The 17967-nt window shown below is 45.1% G+C and overlaps 2 protein-coding genes across 4 annotated transcripts in view; one reads left to right on the top strand and one right to left on the bottom strand.

Annotated features, from left to right (window-relative positions):
* zc3h3 (zinc finger CCCH-type containing 3) overlaps window positions 1-9938 on the bottom strand; it is a 45600-nt gene extending 35662 nt beyond the window's left edge. The window contains exons 1-3 of the mRNA XM_031574282.2: window positions 9756-9938; window positions 7013-8273; window positions 6435-6574 (exon numbers count right to left, since the gene is read on the bottom strand). Coding sequence (XP_031430142.1) covers window positions 6435-6574; window positions 7013-8273; window positions 9756-9828 — 1474 coding nt within the window. The 5' untranslated portion in view covers window positions 9829-9938. The remainder of the gene's footprint in view (window positions 1-6434; window positions 6575-7012; window positions 8274-9755) is intronic.
* Window positions 8282-17869, top strand: cyldl (cylindromatosis (turban tumor syndrome), like). 3 transcript variants are annotated; one of them, XM_031574284.1, is made up of 15 exons: window positions 8282-9036; window positions 10555-11005; window positions 11167-11340; window positions 11934-12015; window positions 12202-12368; window positions 12806-12965; window positions 13079-13217; window positions 13349-13459; window positions 13733-13824; window positions 14530-14593; window positions 14809-14941; window positions 15147-15255; window positions 15448-15566; window positions 16006-16210; window positions 16477-17869. In XM_031574284.1, exons 2-15 carry the CDS (start codon window positions 10583-10585, stop codon window positions 16659-16661), a joined length of 2163 nt encoding a protein of 720 aa, XP_031430144.1. In that variant the 5' UTR covers window positions 8282-9036; window positions 10555-10582; the 3' UTR covers window positions 16662-17869. The 3 variants fall into 3 exon arrangements, with proteins under 3 accessions (XP_031430144.1, XP_012691611.2, XP_031430145.1); XM_012836157.3 differs by lacking the exon at window positions 8282-9036 and adding an exon at window positions 9973-10296; XM_031574285.2 differs by lacking the exons at window positions 8282-9036; window positions 16477-17869 and adding an exon at window positions 16362-16443 and having other exon boundaries at window positions 9973-11005.
* Window positions 17870-17967: the final 98 nt, after the last annotated feature.

Here is a 17967-nt window from a genome sequence, read left to right as displayed (position 1 = left end):
GCCAAGATATAAATATAGCCGGCGCTCAAGTGGTGATCAGCGGTGACGGCAGGAGTCCAAATGGAGAAGTTGCCCAAGCCGCCCCCCCCCCCCCCCCCCCCCCCCCCCGAAGCATAATCTTGGTCCCCCCTCCCCCGAAGCATAAACCCAGGGTGGATTGGGGACCTTTGACCCCTAGCCCTAATGTCAGGTTAGAGCCCATCCCTGCCAGGGTCAGAGGTCAGGAGTGAAACGCGGTCAGAGAGTTGAGCTCTCCCTGAAAGCTGAGATTCTTCACGGTTGGTGGATCGAAAGCAGAAGGATGGGTTTACAGTCGTGGAGTTCTAGTTCAACAGGCAGAGAACGCAGAGCTGTTAGCAAGAGCACCAGCAGTGGCTGTTCTTCAGGCAGAGAGAGCAGAGCTGTTAGCAAGAGCACCCGCAGTGGTTGTTCTTCAGGCAGAAAGAGCACCAGCAGAGGCTGTTCTTCAGGCAGAGAGAGCACCAGCAGTGGCTGTTCTTCAGGCAGACATCTTCCAGGCCGGACCTCGGCTGCACTCTGAGTGAACACTGACTACACCACGATAATGTACACACAAGAAAACCACATCACCGAGTTGAAGCACAAGCACACACCCGTGAAAAGAAACCTTGATCCACGAGCGAGGAAGAGATGGCCTCCAACACACTGGCGTGTACAATGGCGGCCCCACGGCTGACAAAACATGAAAATGTAAACTACTTGGAGAAATATTAAATATTTACCCTGGGTCTTATTAGCACGCTAACAGCTAACACAAGGCCCCACACCTTCCAGAGGCCATTTTGGTTCATATCAAAAGAGCCAAAAGAGCTTTACTTGGATCGAAGCTTTTGCTACACGCACATACGATCAATTACAACTAGATGTGTGTCTGCAGCATATATGGGTCTGTATGTGGCCCGCAGAGAGCCTGGCATGGCTGCTGGAATGTGTTTTCAAAGAATGAGGTGGCATGGCCTGCTTAGAATTTCTGATTTATTTGAGTCTTGGGAATGACAAAGAGCCCCGTGGACATATGACCCCCCCCCCCCCCCCCCCCCGGGAGAGAAGAGAGTGACATGGGTCTAATATTTCAGGCTTAAGGGGTGTGGATTACATCTGTCAACACATATGTTTCAATGACTCTTACCCACGCAAATGCATTCAGACATGTACAGTACACACGCATGCACACACACATCCACAGATATCACACATACATCCACAGATATCACACAGACACACACACACACACACACACTTTTTCTATGAGAAATGTTCTTGGGGCCAGAGAGCGCAAGAGCTTTTTTGAGCTTGATGATGTTACTTAAAGACCCTTTCAATAATGGCAGCAAGTACGTTCATTGAAAGTTCTGAGACTGTGCTTCCCATGACAGACACCATCCTCTATACACTACACTCCTTCCCCACCACTTCCAGTTCAAGGACAACTGGGAGTGAAAGTTTAGGATATGAATTTGGCTGTGACCAAAAAAAGAATTCTGAGTATGTATAATTGTTTCAAAAAAATTGACACAAAGCCACGTCCTGCACACATGCAGCATGACAATTATCTAGCCATTTCTGACAACGACATTCATTTTATAAAAGACTGAAAAGGAAGTATAGATGGATTGCTGCAAAAGAAAGGGAAAATACACAGAGGAGGCGAGTGTGGTAGGAAGAAATTGAGATACTGAGAGGAGGAATCAGCTGGAGAGGAGAAGGGAGGGGCCGTGGTGTGAACAGAAGTGGCAGAAACTGAAGGAGGTGTGAAGCAGCGATTGATGCAAAAAAGCAAACTAAAATAAACAAACCAGAAAAGGAGATGGATACCGCTCCACAAACATGTCTATCAAATGATGTGTGTGTGTGTGTGTGTGTGTGCGCGCGCGCACGTGTGTGTGCGTGTGTGTAAGAGAGACAGCATGGAAGAGCAAGAGAGAGAGAGTGAAAGAGAGCAGGTGAGAGAGCGAGAGAGAGAGAGCGAGAGAGAGAACGAGAGAGAGGTGGTTGCCAAGCTGCTTGTCTGTTTGTGATGCCAACCTGGGGCAGCTGGTGTTTGGGTGTCAGGTGTTGTAACAGGCAGCGGGGGCAGCGGGTGGGGCCTGCTGGGGCATGATGCACGGCCCTGACTTTAAGTGCATTGCTATTTCATTGATGAAAACTATGGCGAAATATTAACATTTCTATGCTGAAAGATGTGCCCATGTGCTGTATAAAAAGACATGTTCCTGTTTACAGTTGGGTATGAATAGCCAATTGTTGGGCAATTGCTTTCTAATTGAGCTACTTTAGTTCATAAGGCTACAGGTCAAAATGGATTTGGCATGCATATTATCCCTAACTTTTAACTCACTAACAAATACTGATATGACTAGATGCAAAATACAATTTAGTCCCAATTTAGCCTGAAGCTAATTTAATTCACCCCAAAGCTCAATCGAAAAACTAAAGATGCATTTCCGCAAGAAAATGCTAATGTGATTGCGTCGCTGTAGCAGTCGGCTGTTGCGTGCCGTAACCTGTGTAGTTATGTAAGCCGTTTTGTGGAGTGTCCTCAAATTTAATTCAACACTTAATACAACACTCGAGCTTGGATTTAAAGTTACCAGTTGCACAAAATCAACTGCAACTGGGCAAACCATGATCCTTGAACGTGCCACTAGTGACCTCCAACTTCCCCCCATTCATTTTCAATGGGAAAATAAGCGATTAAAAAGGGGCAATTCCCAAAAAGAACTAAATAAACAGTGAACCTATCAATTAGCTGCTTACAGGCACACTACACAGCATTAGGCCACACCTGTTAGCACGGCAATGAAATTGATATTGTGAAAACCGTGAGAGTTGAAAAGGCGCCAGAAATGACCAGAATAATAAGAACCCTTACGAAGCGTGCCCAATCACATAATGAGTAGTCAAACGTAGCACACTAAACTGTAATAAGTAGAGTTACAGAATAGTGGTAATAATGACATAGTAAATCATGAAGGAAGTGATGGGCTGGGGTTAATGGTCCGGGTAAAGAGTTGAGCTTTCACATAACAGAGAAGGGATTATGGCTAAGGCACGGTCATGGTTAAGGGCGTGGTTCTATGGGCGTCTTAAGTATTGGGTTTAAGGTTCGGTGTGAACGGCTGGGTTTGGTTGGGGTTATTATGGTTTACAATTAGACTTCATCTCATTAACCACAGATAGAGATAGATAGAGAGAGAGAGAGAGAGGCTCAAGTGCCTTCATGCTGTCGTCGTGGCAATAAAAGCTTCAATGTTATGATGCCACAGAAGGAAGGGGCAAATGAGAGACTGTGTGTATTAGTGTGTGTATGTGTGTGCATTAGTGTGTGTGTGTATTAGTGCAAGTGTATTAGTCTCTGTGTGTGCATTAGTGTGTGTGTGTGTGTGTGTGCACCTCCTGCAGCTGCTACAGTGTAGACCCTATGCGTGAGACAGGGTGAGAAGATTGGCAGTGTGTGTATTTAAGTACCAGCAGGTTGAGGAGGAGGTCTGCATATCAGGGACTGTTTACTCGTGTGCCTTACAAACAGGCACCCGAACTGGCCACACACACGCACGCACGCACGCACACACACGCAGACACACACAAATACACCCTCCACTTACATGGACAGAGATATTCTGGCAGGCTTTGTAAGCCAGGGCAGCGCTGTCGCCTGGACAGGGACAGGAAAACACTTAATACACTGAAAAACACTCACACACACACACACACAGACACACACACACACACACACAGACACCACACACACCTAGACACCCTCCAGTTACACGGACAGAGATATTCTGGCAGGCTCTGTAAGCCAGGACAGCGCTGTCGCCTGGAGAGGGACAGGAAAACACTGAATGCACTGAAAAACAAACAGAGACCACCCAGACCAACAAACCAGATCTCTGACACGTGTAGTGGAAAGTGGAGCGACGCACGGAGGAAATACAGCCCCGTGCGTTCCCATCCTCGCAGGCCACGTGTGTGTTTACGCAGAGAGGTGTGAGCATGGCTGAGGTGTGGAACCCATGTGCATGTGGAAAGAGAGAAGGGGGGCTCAGAATTGGTTCTTTGTCAGTAGAGGTGGGGAATTATGGGTAAACAGGATTCCCAGAGATGCAGGAACTTAGTAATACGAGTATACGTGTGTCTGTGTGTGTGTGTGTGTGTGTGTGTGTGAGAGTGTCGTACCAAATAAAGCCATGGCAGCCTGCACTCTGGGTTTCAGCACATGTAGGGTGGTGTTGCTGGGCTCTGGGCTCCACTGACCTGAGTTGCTCATCTGATTTACTGGTTCAAACTAACTCAATCAACAAACAGGCCTTGCCCTCTCCACACAGCCACAATGAGATCAGGTTTAACAAGGCAGTGCAGGTGTGACACACACACGCAGCACAAAAAAATGTTGACATGTCTGATCGGCACTAGTCAAATTCTTTTATGAGAATTTGACTTCCACACATTTATGAGAGAACTGCAAGATATTATGGCTGGGCTTGTTAAATTTACCAGTGCAACCATCAGCACGTTTTTTAATTCAAAGCCAGACAGTCTACCTAGCATATATCATGAAGGTCTGGTGCTTCCTTCCTATATTTGATCAAATCTGTGTACAACACTACTTTGAAAACAAAACATTAAGTCAAAGCTAAAATCAGCAGTCTGCTCATGCTCAGTTCATGGGATTGACTAGAAAAGAATCAATTTCACCTTTATCCATTGGACCTACAGCTTACTGGTTTCAAAGTAGCAGTGAAGTTTGAGGTTCCCTACACAGCGAAGGGACAGAAGACGACAGAACGGAGGAATAACAAAGAAGGGATGGAGGAACGAGAGATGAGACAAGGGAAGGAATGCAAGACACAGTGAGTGAACCCGTCGCCAAAGCAATTAGAAAGACATTTTCTGGGACCAGTCATTAGTGACACGAGGCAGTTACGGTTTCAGCGAACACCCTGAACACCCTGATCCCACATCATTACGGTTCCACAGGTCTTTATGGTGAACACCCTTATCCCACGAGGTCTTTATGGTGAGCTGCTCCTCGTGCTCCATGCTATCTACTGACACACCATTGTGCACTGGCCATTTTATCACAGATAGGACAGAGAGAGAGAGAGAGAGAGAGAGAGAGAGAGAGAGAGAGAGAGAGAGAGAGACAGACAGACAGACAGACAGACAGACAGACAGACAGAGAGAGAGAGAGAAAGCGGAAAGTAGGAAGAGAGAGGATATAAGAGGAAAAAAGGCCATCCCTGGTGCTGTATCAAACCCAATCAGATTGTTGCCAAAATATGCACAGACACACACACATCCTAGACCAGTGAAAACGAATCACTGCGTACCCTGTTGTGACCCAGTATCATCCTCATCCCTGATTTACACTTCCTAGAACTCAAATACACTCAACCCATTTGTACCACGTTCATACATTTAAATGCTTTTGAGCCTTGGCCAAAAAACACATCAGAGCTAATAGACAATAAAGTATCATGCAAGCTCTGATTTGTGCATAGATTTGGAACAGGATGAGAATATATAAGTCTACACACATCTGTGATGCTTTGTGGAAAAAAAAAAAGAACATAACGATCCAAAACTACAGATCCTGCTGACAAGTGCGACCCCGGTCAGCGCACCGCGAAACACGCACCGTCCGTAGAAAAACAGGGCAGAACAGGAGTCCGGCCTCAAACCCAAGACAGCAATGCTGAAACAGCAATATAGAAAATGCACATAGAGGAAAAACATATGAAGACAGAGCTAGTGCTCATATCAGACTGCAGAAATTCCGAGATCAAAACCCATGTGTGTTTGTCTCTCTCTCTCTCTCTCTCTCTCTTAGTGTGTGTGGAAGTGTATGGGTGTGTGTGTGTGTGTGAGAGAATCGACCCCCTCAGAATTCAAACGGTCATCCATACAATAGAATCTCATACACACGATGCTTGCTCATACAATTTCATACGAGTTGGCACTTACACACCAGTGTTGCTCACGAATGGGTTTATCATCGCCTTTTCATCCAGACACTTGAGCCATGCAGACACCCTTTTGCATTGGCAGTAAAATTCACTGAGATTGAATGAGAGAGAAAGAGGAGGGGGGGGGGGGGGGGGGGGGGAGAAGCGGGTGATTCTGATAGGAGAGCTGTTATCAGGAGCTCTTGTTGTAAAAGGAAGTGCAATCAGCTCACGAGCAATCACAGACAGATTGGGCTATTAATTCACTAAGTCCCACCCATCCCCTCTCTCTAACACGCTCACACACACACACACTCCCACAAGTGCACCCACACTGCACAGAGCTCACGTATGCCCTCTAGTGGCAGGAGCTGGTATGGCAGGTCAGGAGACCAGGTCAGACAGAGGGAGTGCAGACTGAGGGAGGTGAGATCGGAAGAAGTAAGGAAGAGGGATGACGTGTACCTGAGAAGTAGAGGCCTGGAGCGGAGCGGCCGGGGCTGACGAGGCGGAGCTTGTGCCTGCCGATGGACACCAGGGCCCAGTTCCCTTGCCGTCTGCTGGGTGGAGTCCTCACAGGCATCTTCACGGGGGCCTGTGTTTGCCTGGGGAGAACTCGGAGGTTAGTCCACTACAGAGAGACATACCAACAGGTGTGAATATGCGTGGTGTGGGAAAATGCATAGGAACCAATTATCAATCGTGTGCTGCCACTTAGTGGGAAAACACTGGCAGTACACCTGACACACACACACACACACTCACACACACATACATACAAGTATTCTATATGTATATTGCAGACACAATTTGAACACAATTACTTTTGCACAGACCCCAAAAGTAGGCTACAAGCTGGTATGAAACACAGTATTCCCACACACACACACACACACATACTACTGTATGAAACACAGTATTCACAACCACAGACTATATTAAGACATCACACACACAACACTTTGGCATCCACATGAGGCAAGCGTTTCAACAGTAATGCTACTCTTATGAAAACCATGCGGTGGTCGTCTGAAGGTCCTCACCTGCTGGAGTTCTTCCTGATGATCTTCATCCTGCTCCTGAGTTTAAAAGCCCCAGGGGAGCTGCTCGGAGAGATGGCCCCGGCTCTGAGCCCCCTCTCCTTTTGGGGGCTCCAGCGGTAGACGGAGCCCCTGGCGGCAGGGCTGTTGCCCTCGGCCCTCCAGCTGTAGCGGCTGAGGCGGGTCTGTGAGGCGGCAGCTGCACTCGTCCCACCTTTGGTGCGGAGTTTCCGGGCTTTGGCCCCGTCCACGGCAGGGAGGCACAGCGGGGCTTGAAGCACGCGGGGCGAGAGGGGCTTCCGGGTGAGTTTAGCTGCCGCGGTGCTGTGGGTGGAGTGTGACACCCAAGTGTATTTGGAAGTCCTGGGTCGCCCCAAGGGAGCGAGTGGTCGCCCTAAAGGAGTGAGTGATCGCTGGGAGTTCTGTGTGCTGGGGGTGGATGCCTTCTTTGAGGAAACAGGTGAACTCCTGGAAGAAGTCTGGAGGATGGCGGTCTTTGGGGAGGTCTTGGTAACAGGCAAAGTCCTTAAAGAGGACTGTGGACGAGGTGATGTTGTGGAGGAGGAGGAGGAGGAGGAGGAGGCCTGCCGATGAAATTCGGACGCCTTTACGCCAGTCTCCTGACTCTTTACCCAGCGGTACTGGGACTTTTTCAAGGGAGCTACAGCTGCCTTTGTTTTTTTGGAGTCCCCTTTTGGTTGGCTAGGAGGGGCAGATTTGGGTCGACTAGAGGGAGCAAGGCTGGCGGGGAGATTGCTCACGGAGGAAGATGATGGTCGAGCCTGAGGATCAGATTCTATGTGAGGATTGGCTGAAGGGTGGAGTTGAGGTCTGATCTCAATGTGTGCAGCTGATGTAACAGTTTTAGATGCAGGAGGGGGATTTAAGGAAACGGGAACACTCGCTTGGGTCACAGTTCCTGCAGAGTCTCCCTTGAGTAGCGATGTGTGTGTCCGAGAGGTGGTGCTCGTCTGTGGGGCCGTGAGCGTCTTTGAACCGGTCAATGTGTGTGAGGTCGCACGAGTGTGCGGCTGTGCTGCAGGAGCTCTTGCGCTACCAGCCGTGCTTTTGTTATTGAGAGAGTAGGTCTTCTTCCACGACCCTGCTGGCCGTGTGGCGTCCGGTTGAGAGCGGACAGTTGGGTTGGAGAGATGTCCAGTCCTCTGCCCACTGACAGGTCCGCTGTTGTGCCCAGCGCCAAGACTCCTTGGAGCAACATTCTGTTGGACACTGCTCTGGCCACTGCTGTGGTTACTGATGAGATCTGTGCAAAGCAAAACAAGTCATGAAAAGAACAAATGAAACCTCCCAATCAAACAATACTCAGTTTAACAACACACAGTGCTGTTCCTGAACCCCTAGCATCTGCTGTCCACAAATGTGTACTGTGTTCCTCGTCAAAGTGAGGGGAATGACAAAACGGGTATTAAATACACTCCGGCTTATCCAGAATGCTGCAGCCAGAGTATTAACTAAAACCAAAAGATTTAAACACATCACTCCCATCTTGACTTGTCTTCACTGGCTCCCACTAGAACACAATTGATTGATGAGCTCCTCCCTACCTTGCTGACATGCTCAGTGAATGCACACCAGTCAGATCCCTTAGATCATCAAGTAAAGGTCCCCTCACTATACCTACCTAACCCTAAATCAGCCTTTGGTGCCTTGTCATTATAGTTCCACTCTCAGGAATTCCCTACCACTTGGACTAAGGTCTGCTACAACAGTATCTTCTTACAAAAGCATACAAAACACCGGTTACACTTTAATTTTAGAATCAGTATCATTATCCCCTTTTAGATAATAATAATGCCTTCTAATATCTTATTCCATTTCACCGTATTTCCTTCTTATCTTATATAGTCATGTCATGTATTTGTCGTGTATTTTTTCTTTCTATTCTGAGTCTACACGTGTATGAAAAGTGTTAAATAAGCTCGACTTCACAGGAGAATCCTTCATACACTAATACCAGCAATTCACAGTGTGTTTCTACAGCTTTTTTGTGTATGGTTTGTTGAAAGGTAAGAAAAACGTTACGTATTTTAGACTTATAGAATGGGTACACACATTATCACATGTAGTAGTGAAAGCATGAAAGACAGAGCAAGCTATCTTTGAAAGTACATCAGCTACATTACATGGCTACCTTGCTAGCGTTAACTATAAAAAGACTAAGGATAAGGGATGAAGAACACATTGGTTGTATTGACCTCGGTGTTCAAGTCGTCAGTTTAATATTGTCACTACAACTACAGTTGCTGAGAATAGGCAGTTTGAAGTAACAATAATGTAACGTTAGCCTAGCTAATATTAACCTAGCTAACTGCCTAGGTAATCATTGGCCTTTAAATGCTAAAATTAACCATCGTTTGTTAACCACGTCCCGCTTCTATTAAAGTTAACGTTATATGACTAGATAACAACAGGTTAGCAGTTAGATCACTGATTGTGTGGGGTATGTTTCTTTCCGCAAAAACAAATGTAACAACGTACTAAGCGAGCTAGGATAAAACAGTTATGCAAGCTAGCTAGTTAGCTAGTTTACTCCAAAGCGTACATCACGTTGCAAGTGACAGCAGAGTTAGCTAGCTAGCTAGCAAGCAAGCAGGGTTACTGTTGTTTCTTTCAACCAAAACACTGTGTAAACATAAAACACATACGTGCATATAATCACTGTCATTTCAGGCTTTGAAATCATACAAATATACTTTTAAAGTGGTCAACATTCCATCTTACTTACTTTGTAATAGTTCGATCTGCCTCTTTAATGCTTCCCGTTCTTCCATAATTGAAGCCAAAACAACGTCGGTCATCAGCCACAGACCAATAGGATGCGTGTGACGTAGCCTTGCTGCAGCCAATCAGAGTTATTTGGACCATGCAACTTGTGTAGGAGGGACGTTCACGTCAACAAAAATCTAGCAAGCTACACAAACCGTTTTGTACATATGAAAAGTTGTTGTAACCTATACAGCATAGGAAGACGCGTCCTTCAACACAATGTAACGCACAATGTACAAACAATTGATAGTTGTAGCCTTGTGTCAAAAGTTTTTCCAAATGAAAATTTGTGAAATGGGGAATTCCCATGTTTGACAGTTGGGCTGGATAAGAAAGCTTCTATCGCGTCAATGTAACTTCACCGAAGAAGAATTTGGTGAGACATCCTGAAAGTAGGCGGACACCACCTGACGGAGCAAAAATGAAAGTAATTGCCGTCACAATTCCGGGCTGCTGAGGTTGATCCACAACAACGACGATACATTAACAGCATTCCGACGGTAATTGTATATGCAAATGGATAAATACAGAGTTTGAATAGGTTAGGCCTTTTGTAAATATCCACTTTCACACAGGACTGTAAAGCGGGTAGTCTACTGGTGACTGTCATAGGTTGTAGTCCTATCTTCGTCAAAATCAGTTTCGTTGTTATCCATGAGGAACTAAATCAAATATCAAAGTTCGAGCAGTGTGGACGCTGCTCCAGCGCGCTGGACTGACATCTTGCTACTTTAACAGACTCTTCTCCTGCCTTTCAGAAGTTACTGTACCGTTGTAACACTAGACATGGAAGACCTTTTTTTCATCATTACTGAAAGAGGCGAGGGGATACCAAGCTATATCTACCCTGGCAGGATCTGCTACATGAAAGAAAACCGATACTTAGAAGAAGTTTCACAGGAGTCTAAAGTGTTACCAGTGAAGTGGCTGGGGTCTGTGGTGGAATACAGGGTGCAGGTGGATTCGTTGCACCCGGTGTCTAAAGTAGAGGCAGCACTTCTACAGGCTCTTGACACCGATGAGGAAAGACTGGACGCCTTCCTGAATAAAGCGGCCTTAGAAGCAGCAGCGGGTTTGAAGGAGGGTAGCTCTGTTTTCGTGGAGGATATGGGGAAGTGGCATCAAGGCGTAGTTCAATACATTGGCAGCAGGAGTAGGATGCTCTTCCCTGACTGTATCTCTGGAACATTCTTCAGGATTAAACTGCAGGTGTGTGTGTGTCCTTCGTGTGTTTGTGTGTATGTGCATGTATGATGATGTTGGTGGATATATTGGTGTTGGCATAAGCACAGTAGGCCTACGTTGCATCTTATCTTTCTGTGAACTTTCCTTGCGGAAATGTGACCATACATCTTAACATCCTCCTGAAGGACGGAGCTCGGGAAATCTGGGTCCCCTTCTCATGTGTGAAGCCTGCCTCTGAGACCCCTGTGCAGGCAGGAGACAGGGTCATCTTCTTCCCAAACAATGAAACGCAAGCCCGTCGTGGCATGGTGATGGAGCTGAAGGAGATTGATGGCGAGACATTGGCCTTCATCTCCACGGTGAGTGAGCTGGGAGAGTGCCATATCCTGCTGTTTACTCATTTGGATGTTATTTACCTGTCATTCACTCACCTGCACTGCACTTCTCTCACCTGTTTACTCATTTGGATGTTATTTACCCGTCATTCACTCACCTGCACTTCTCTCACCTGTTTACTTATTTGGATGTTATTTACCTGTCATTCACACACCTGCACTGCACTTCTCTCACCTGTGGTTTTCTCAATAACTAGGGTGCCTTCCTTTGTGATTTATTCAATTGATGTTTTCTGACTTTCTGTTTAGTCAGATATGGCTGGTACATTTGTAGTGTAATCATTATGTGGCAATTTAGTTTTATTCAGTAATACCTAACTTACATATGTACATTTAATAATTTAGCTATGCAAATGTATTTTACATCTACTTAATAGCAGAACAAAATATGAAACTGTTGTTTTCCATATGTAGGTCTACTGTTTGATGTTTATTGTGTTATTCGTTCTAACATAGCTCTATATATAATAATAATATATATAATAATAATAATAATATATATATTATAGTAGAAGAGTAGTGCTTGAAATAATAAAGAGGTAACTGTTTCTCTTCAGGACAAGGATGAGCAGGGAGTGAAGGGTGGTTCAGTCACGGTCCCCCTGGGCTTTGTTCTGAAAGAGGAGTTCCACCCCTCAGGTATGCGTTCAATCCTTCATATGTTCTACACTTAAATCAATTCAGTGAATTATTTAAGCAAACATTCAATTTCATTGCAAGCAGACCCTATAAAGGTCTTTAAATATGCTTTATTCTGGTAGAAAATACTTCCTGTGACTATACGGATATGCGGGTAGTGATGATTTTGAGATCATGTGTTGTTAGATATGGGACTCATGGACACTGACGCAGGCACTGGGCCCGCAAACAGCAGCTCCATCAGCTTGAACTCCCGGGTGAGAGTGCATCTGGGGAAAGGCTCGGTGTACGGGACTGTCCGCTGGATAGGAAACCTGCCGGGATCAGACGGGACCAGAGTGGGCCTGGAGCTGGTACGTGAAGGGAAGATGTGCCTCAATGCTGTTGTTTTAAATGATTCTCTGATTTAATTATTTTTACTTTTATGTAATTTTTAAAAAAAAATTTATACTTAATTTCTGAGTTGTTTAATGTGTTTTGTTTATTTATTTTGTCTGTTTTGTTTTGTTATGGTTTGTTTATTTATTGTTGTATTATGTAGCCTCAATCAGGGCATTGCTGCAAAAGAGCCGTGTGCTAAGTCAATTCTCCCTGAATAAACAATGATGATGATGAAGAGGAAGACACAGGAAGAGAAACCCACTCACAGCAACAGACATCATTATGACATCATTATGACATCATTATGACACCATGTTTTCTGTTCTTCTGTAGTGTGAAGTCTCTCAGGTTGAACAGTTTGACAGTTTGCTCTTCATCTCTTCTCTCCGCTCCACCTCTCTTGCTACAGGACACCAAAAGTGGAGTGTCTGATGGACAATTCAAGGAAGTGCGTTATTTCACGTGTCCGCCAAAGCAAGGCATGTTTGTGAAGATGAGCTCCTGTTTCCCAGACACTCCTTACAGTGGCACCGGGGACACACTGATCTCCTCCATCCCCAAACAAACCAGTAGGACCAGCACAACTGCTACTGCTCACACACACACACATGTACCACTATTATTAAAGCAACTGTTAAATGTCAGCCCGCCTTTAAATCCAATGGGGGCATCTCTTCTTTAGCACAAGGCCGTGATGCTGACACTGAGAGTGAGAATGTTCCTCCTATCAGCTCAGAGGATGTGAAACATCTGCTTGTGGGTCGTATGAAGGGTATTCAAGGTCACTGCAACTCCTGCTACATGGACTCTGCACTTTTCAGGTCAGATATTTAACCCCATTTAAAACCATCAACCTTAAAGCCATAACTGGTACCATGCAACATATACCCTTATTATTACCATTGCCTGTTATTATAAGCTAGTAACTGCTAAGGATATGATTTGTTTCCAGTTTGTTCTCCTGTTCGTCAGTGCTGGACTCTCTGCTGTTCAAACCTGCGGACCCAAAGGACCAGCCCATCCAGAGAACACTGCTGCTAGACATCGTCAACCCGCTGCGCAGGTCAGGGTTGTGCAGAGACTTACAGGGAAAGGTTCGGTTGTGGGTCGAGCATCCGGTTCAACTGTAAAGGGGCCAAACTAAAGCACAATCAGTTGTCTGTTCACTGAAAATATAATATAGGGATGCAACATCTGTGTTAAACAGGAAATTATATTGAATGTTTGTAACTTGTCCATGACAGCTTAATAGCTCATTCTCCTCCTTTAATAGTACCGGTACTCTGAATTTAAGAGTAACATCTGTATTCGTCTAAATATTTCTATGTGTTTGTAGAAGAGGCTTTGTAGAGGCTGGGAGTGTTATGAAGCTTCGTAAGCAGCTCCAGGAGAGAGGATACTGTCCCACCTTCACCACAGACGAAAAAGGTGAGAAGACATACAGAAATGGAGTTCTATACAGTTCTATATATTCCTGAGACAGGAAAAAAACTATTTAAATAGTATAAATTGGAAATAGCTGAAATGATTCTATGATTTACCCCTGGGTTCTGGGTTACCATTCATAACAGTTTGCGCTAGAGCAGGACCAAGCCACTTAAAATGGCAGCAAAATGATATAAGAACATATGTGAACATGTGTTAGGTGAAAATTCACCCTAGTTACCTCAGGACTCCGGAGCTGCATATAAGTACATTTATTAGACAAAAAACAATTGCAATCGGGCTCACTCCCAGCACAAGGCTGAAAGTGAAGCAATATTAAACACATCGCACAAGATTTATATAGACAGAAGTTTAGCGTTCAGCAGGGAAAACCACGTGGTGGATCTCTGACGTCCGAGGCTCCCTGTCTTGCAAGGATGGCAGTTTTGCACAAGGTCGGAAGAAGCACAGTTCCCTTCTTATCACCTCTGGTCCAAACATGCTCTTGTACAAAATGCAGACTAAGTGGCACCTAATATTCTAAGTTACACACACGCAGAAACACAGAAAAGCCATGTTCCTGCTTACCTGAGTACATGATTTATACAAGGTATATATTAATACAAGGCACTTGATTAATATATTCTGAAGTCATTAACAGTGTTTCGAAATGATCTCCATCAAACATCTTTCTTCCATCTCTTGCAGATCCAGAGGAGTTCCTCTCTCTAATCATGAATAAAATCCTCTCTCTGGAGCCACCTATCAAACTGTAAGTTCAAAACTGGAGAATTGTCTGACTTAGGGATTTCAGCAGGGGCAGGGCTGAGTGACTAGATCCCTGGACCTTCTCTGTGTGTGTCTTTTGAAATACATCTGAGTACTGTGAACTTTCTTTGATCTTTGTTACTACTTACTAGACATGCTACTACACAATTACTAATTTTCATAGTGTGTGCTTTCTTTCTTTCTTTCTTTCCTGGGCAGTTGTTCAGGAAATAGAGTACAGAGCAGTTACTGCTACCAGATCTTCCTGGACGAACCCCACAACCTGATCTTGCCCACAGTCCAGCAGCTGATTGAGCAGTCATTCTACAGCGGTCATCTCAAACTGGCTGAAGTAACTCTTTAACTTGCTATATTGTGTGTGTCTCTATGATGTCTTCTTGGGGCATTCAGAGCAGAAGAGTATGAGCTTTAATATCCGGTTGCTCATCTAATGTCTATGGCACTCAAGCAGTTACGTGTCTGGGTTGTGTCAGTTCCCAGGGCTTTAAAGCACAGTGAAGTATTGAAAACTTGGTGTGTACTCTCTGTTCCTTCAGGTCCCCTCCTGCCTGATCCTTCAGATGCCACGCTTTGGGAAGAACTTTAAGATGTTTCCAAAGATCATTCCCTCTCTGGAGCTGGATATCACTGGCCTTCTATCAGAGGGTACACACACACACACATGTCCACACTCGCATAACACATTCACACGTGTTGCTGTGCAGAGTACAGCCCCAAACCACTTCAATACTACCTTGATGTAAATGCATATGTCATGTCTGTAATGTGTGTATGTGTGTGTGTGTGTGTGTGTGTGTGTGTGTGTGTGTGTGTGTGTGTGTGTGTGTGTGATTTTAGTCCCTCAGCAGTGCCTGTTGTGTGGAGGCCTTGCTAGTGAGGAGTGCAAAGAGTGCTTCAAAGATTCCGCTCTTAGCAGGAATGGCTTCAAATATTTCTGCCAGACATGCTCCACTCAGGTAGTCATGTTTTTCTCTTTTCTTTTCACCAATAATCAAACAATCCTGGCCTCAGTACCAGACAACCATTAACGTCAGCTAGCACAGATGAGGAAGGTGATGCACACCAACCAGTGAGAGGATGAAGAGTGTCACGATGTCATAGTGTCACTGAAAATGACATTTAGCAGAACATGTTTTAGAAATGCAGAAGTTCCAAAATAACCAGCTGAGGGTTTCCCGTGAATCTAGCTGGTTTCTGTGAAAAGGTTGAAAAGTGATTATTGACAGTCTTTCAGTGAGGGCCTACTTGAACTTTTAGCCTAAGGAGAGGGAGATCAGTATGCACTGATTATGCACTAATTCCATTTGGTTTGTTGCTGTTATTCTCATAATTCACTGGATTTGGTAGTGTGACGTTGGCATGTGATAACATGTAATATATATATATATTGTTTAGGTGCACAGGCATCCAAGCCGGCGGTCCCACAAACCATGTCCTTCCTTTGTGCCTGAAGGCTGGTCACAAGCCGTTGCTCCCCCCAGAGATGTGATGGAGATGTTTGCCGTGCTCTGCATAGACACCAGCCATTACGTGTCCTTCCTCAAGTACGGGCCAAACACCACCGACTGGGCCTTCTTTGACAGCATGTCCGACAGAGAAGGTGAGGAGCGGAGACTGCAAGCAAAACAAGCTTTTGTAGTTAACCCAAATACTAGTCTCAGGAAATGTGTGTGCGTGTGTGGGTGTGGTCTCAGTTTGAGAAGTCAGTGCGTTTGTCTTGAAGGGGAGAGTGATGTGTGTTTGTCTTGTAGGGGAGAGTGATGGCTACAGTTTGTCTTGAAGGGGAGAGTGATGTGTGTTTGTCTTGAAGGGGAGAGTGATGTGTGTTTGTCTTGAAGGGGAGAGTGATGTGTGTTTGTCTTGTAGGGGAGAGTGATGGCTACAACATCCCAGAGGTGCGCCTGTGTCCAGAGGTGGGCAGATACCTGGAGATGCCCCTCCCGGAGCTCGCCTGCTTGCAGCCCAGAGACATGGATGATGTGGCTAAGCGCCTCTTCTGTGATGCCTACATGTACCTCTACCAGAGTCCCAACGCCTACCTGTACCACTGACACCTGCACTGTGTGTACCATGGCCCAGGAATCTCTCTTATCTCTCACTGACCTACCCCCCCACCCAACTCCAATCTCTTATCTCTCACTGACCTACCCCCCCACCCAACTCCAGTCTCTTATCTCTCACTGACCTACCCCCCCACCCATACTACGAACTCCAATCTCTTCAGAGGAAGCTGAGACCCAAATGGTCCTGTACCAGAATCCCAAATCTCTCGGCACTGGCATGCTTTACCAGAGTAGTAACCCTCCAAACTTAAAAACATTAGAAGGCCATGAAAGGCTGACCTGACTTCTGCTAAGGATTACATAGTCAGAACCCCAGGGGCCTGTCGACTAGCATGATTGTGCCTGTAATGTAATACTAGCTAAATGATGAAGTGGCTAGATAAACAGAGATTTGTCTTCCGGCACACTGATACAAAATATTGATGTACAGTATATCTCTTTGAAGATGATATTCTCCTCATACTTTTGCCAGTAGCCGTGAAACTGGGATTGCACCAGAGCTTCCTGCTTTAAGATAAATGTGTATCAGACTAAATAAGCCTCTTGCTCTGAATATCAATAGGACTAGTATCTCGACTCCTGTACTACAACTTTTTCTATCACCAATTAATTATTTGTGATACGACATGGCGTGCTTGGAGTTGTGATCAGGATCATATTTTTTATCTTTTTTTAATATGGGAACAGTAGGGTTGGAGTTGGACTGGTTTCTTGTACAGAAGACTTTTCATGTTTGTAAATAGGCTCTCTTCACTTTGAATCATTGATTGCTTTAGCTTACTGTTTTATCCTCAATGATGGGCATACGCTGAAAGCTCATTAAAGAGAACGCAAATCGATGTTAGTGGCAAAGCTGCTCTTCAACTCAGTCTAACCAAAGGCTTAGGGCTCTATAGTAGAACTATTTCTTGGGTGTAAAAATCTGCATAGAAATGACATCAAAGGGATATTACTAGCGGATATCAGTACCGGTCAGACACAGGCATAGGACTATGTTCTGAACAATATATATATCAGTCACATAGACACTGAATTGTTGTTTCTGAAAAGATATGCAACTGTGAGAACAATCATTCTCAGTACATTCAAAGGGGAGAGCATCTCCACAATATGCTCAATGAGTACTACTGATGTCTGCCATTTGTACATTGAAAGGACCAAATAAAAATAAAATGATCAGTTGGTTGTGAAATGGATTGGTGAAGCACACTGTGCATTTCGTCTCTGTGAATGTCATTTAATACAATCCCTTGTTCCAATGATCAATCTTCCATCATGTACATTGCACATGTTT

The sequence above is a fragment of the Clupea harengus genome, chromosome 10 (assembly GCF_900700415.2).
Source record: "Clupea harengus chromosome 10, Ch_v2.0.2, whole genome shotgun sequence".
Lineage (NCBI taxonomy): Eukaryota > Metazoa > Chordata > Actinopteri > Clupeiformes > Clupeidae > Clupea > Clupea harengus.
This window is presented reverse-complemented; position numbering and strand designations above follow the sequence as displayed.

Bases quoted from the DNA above. Each gene is read 5' to 3' on its own strand.
- cyldl (XM_031574284.1), top strand. From the start codon at position 10,583: ATGGAAGACCTTTTTTTCATCATTACTGAAAGAGGCGAGGGGATACCA. The intron at 15,567-16,005 runs GTAGTCATGTTT...TATATTGTTTAG, and splicing joins GCCAGACATGCTCCACTCAG to GTGCACAGGCATCCAAGCCG. The intron at 16,211-16,476 runs GTGAGGAGCGGA...TTTGTCTTGTAG, and splicing joins CAGCATGTCCGACAGAGAAG to GGGAGAGTGATGGCTACAAC.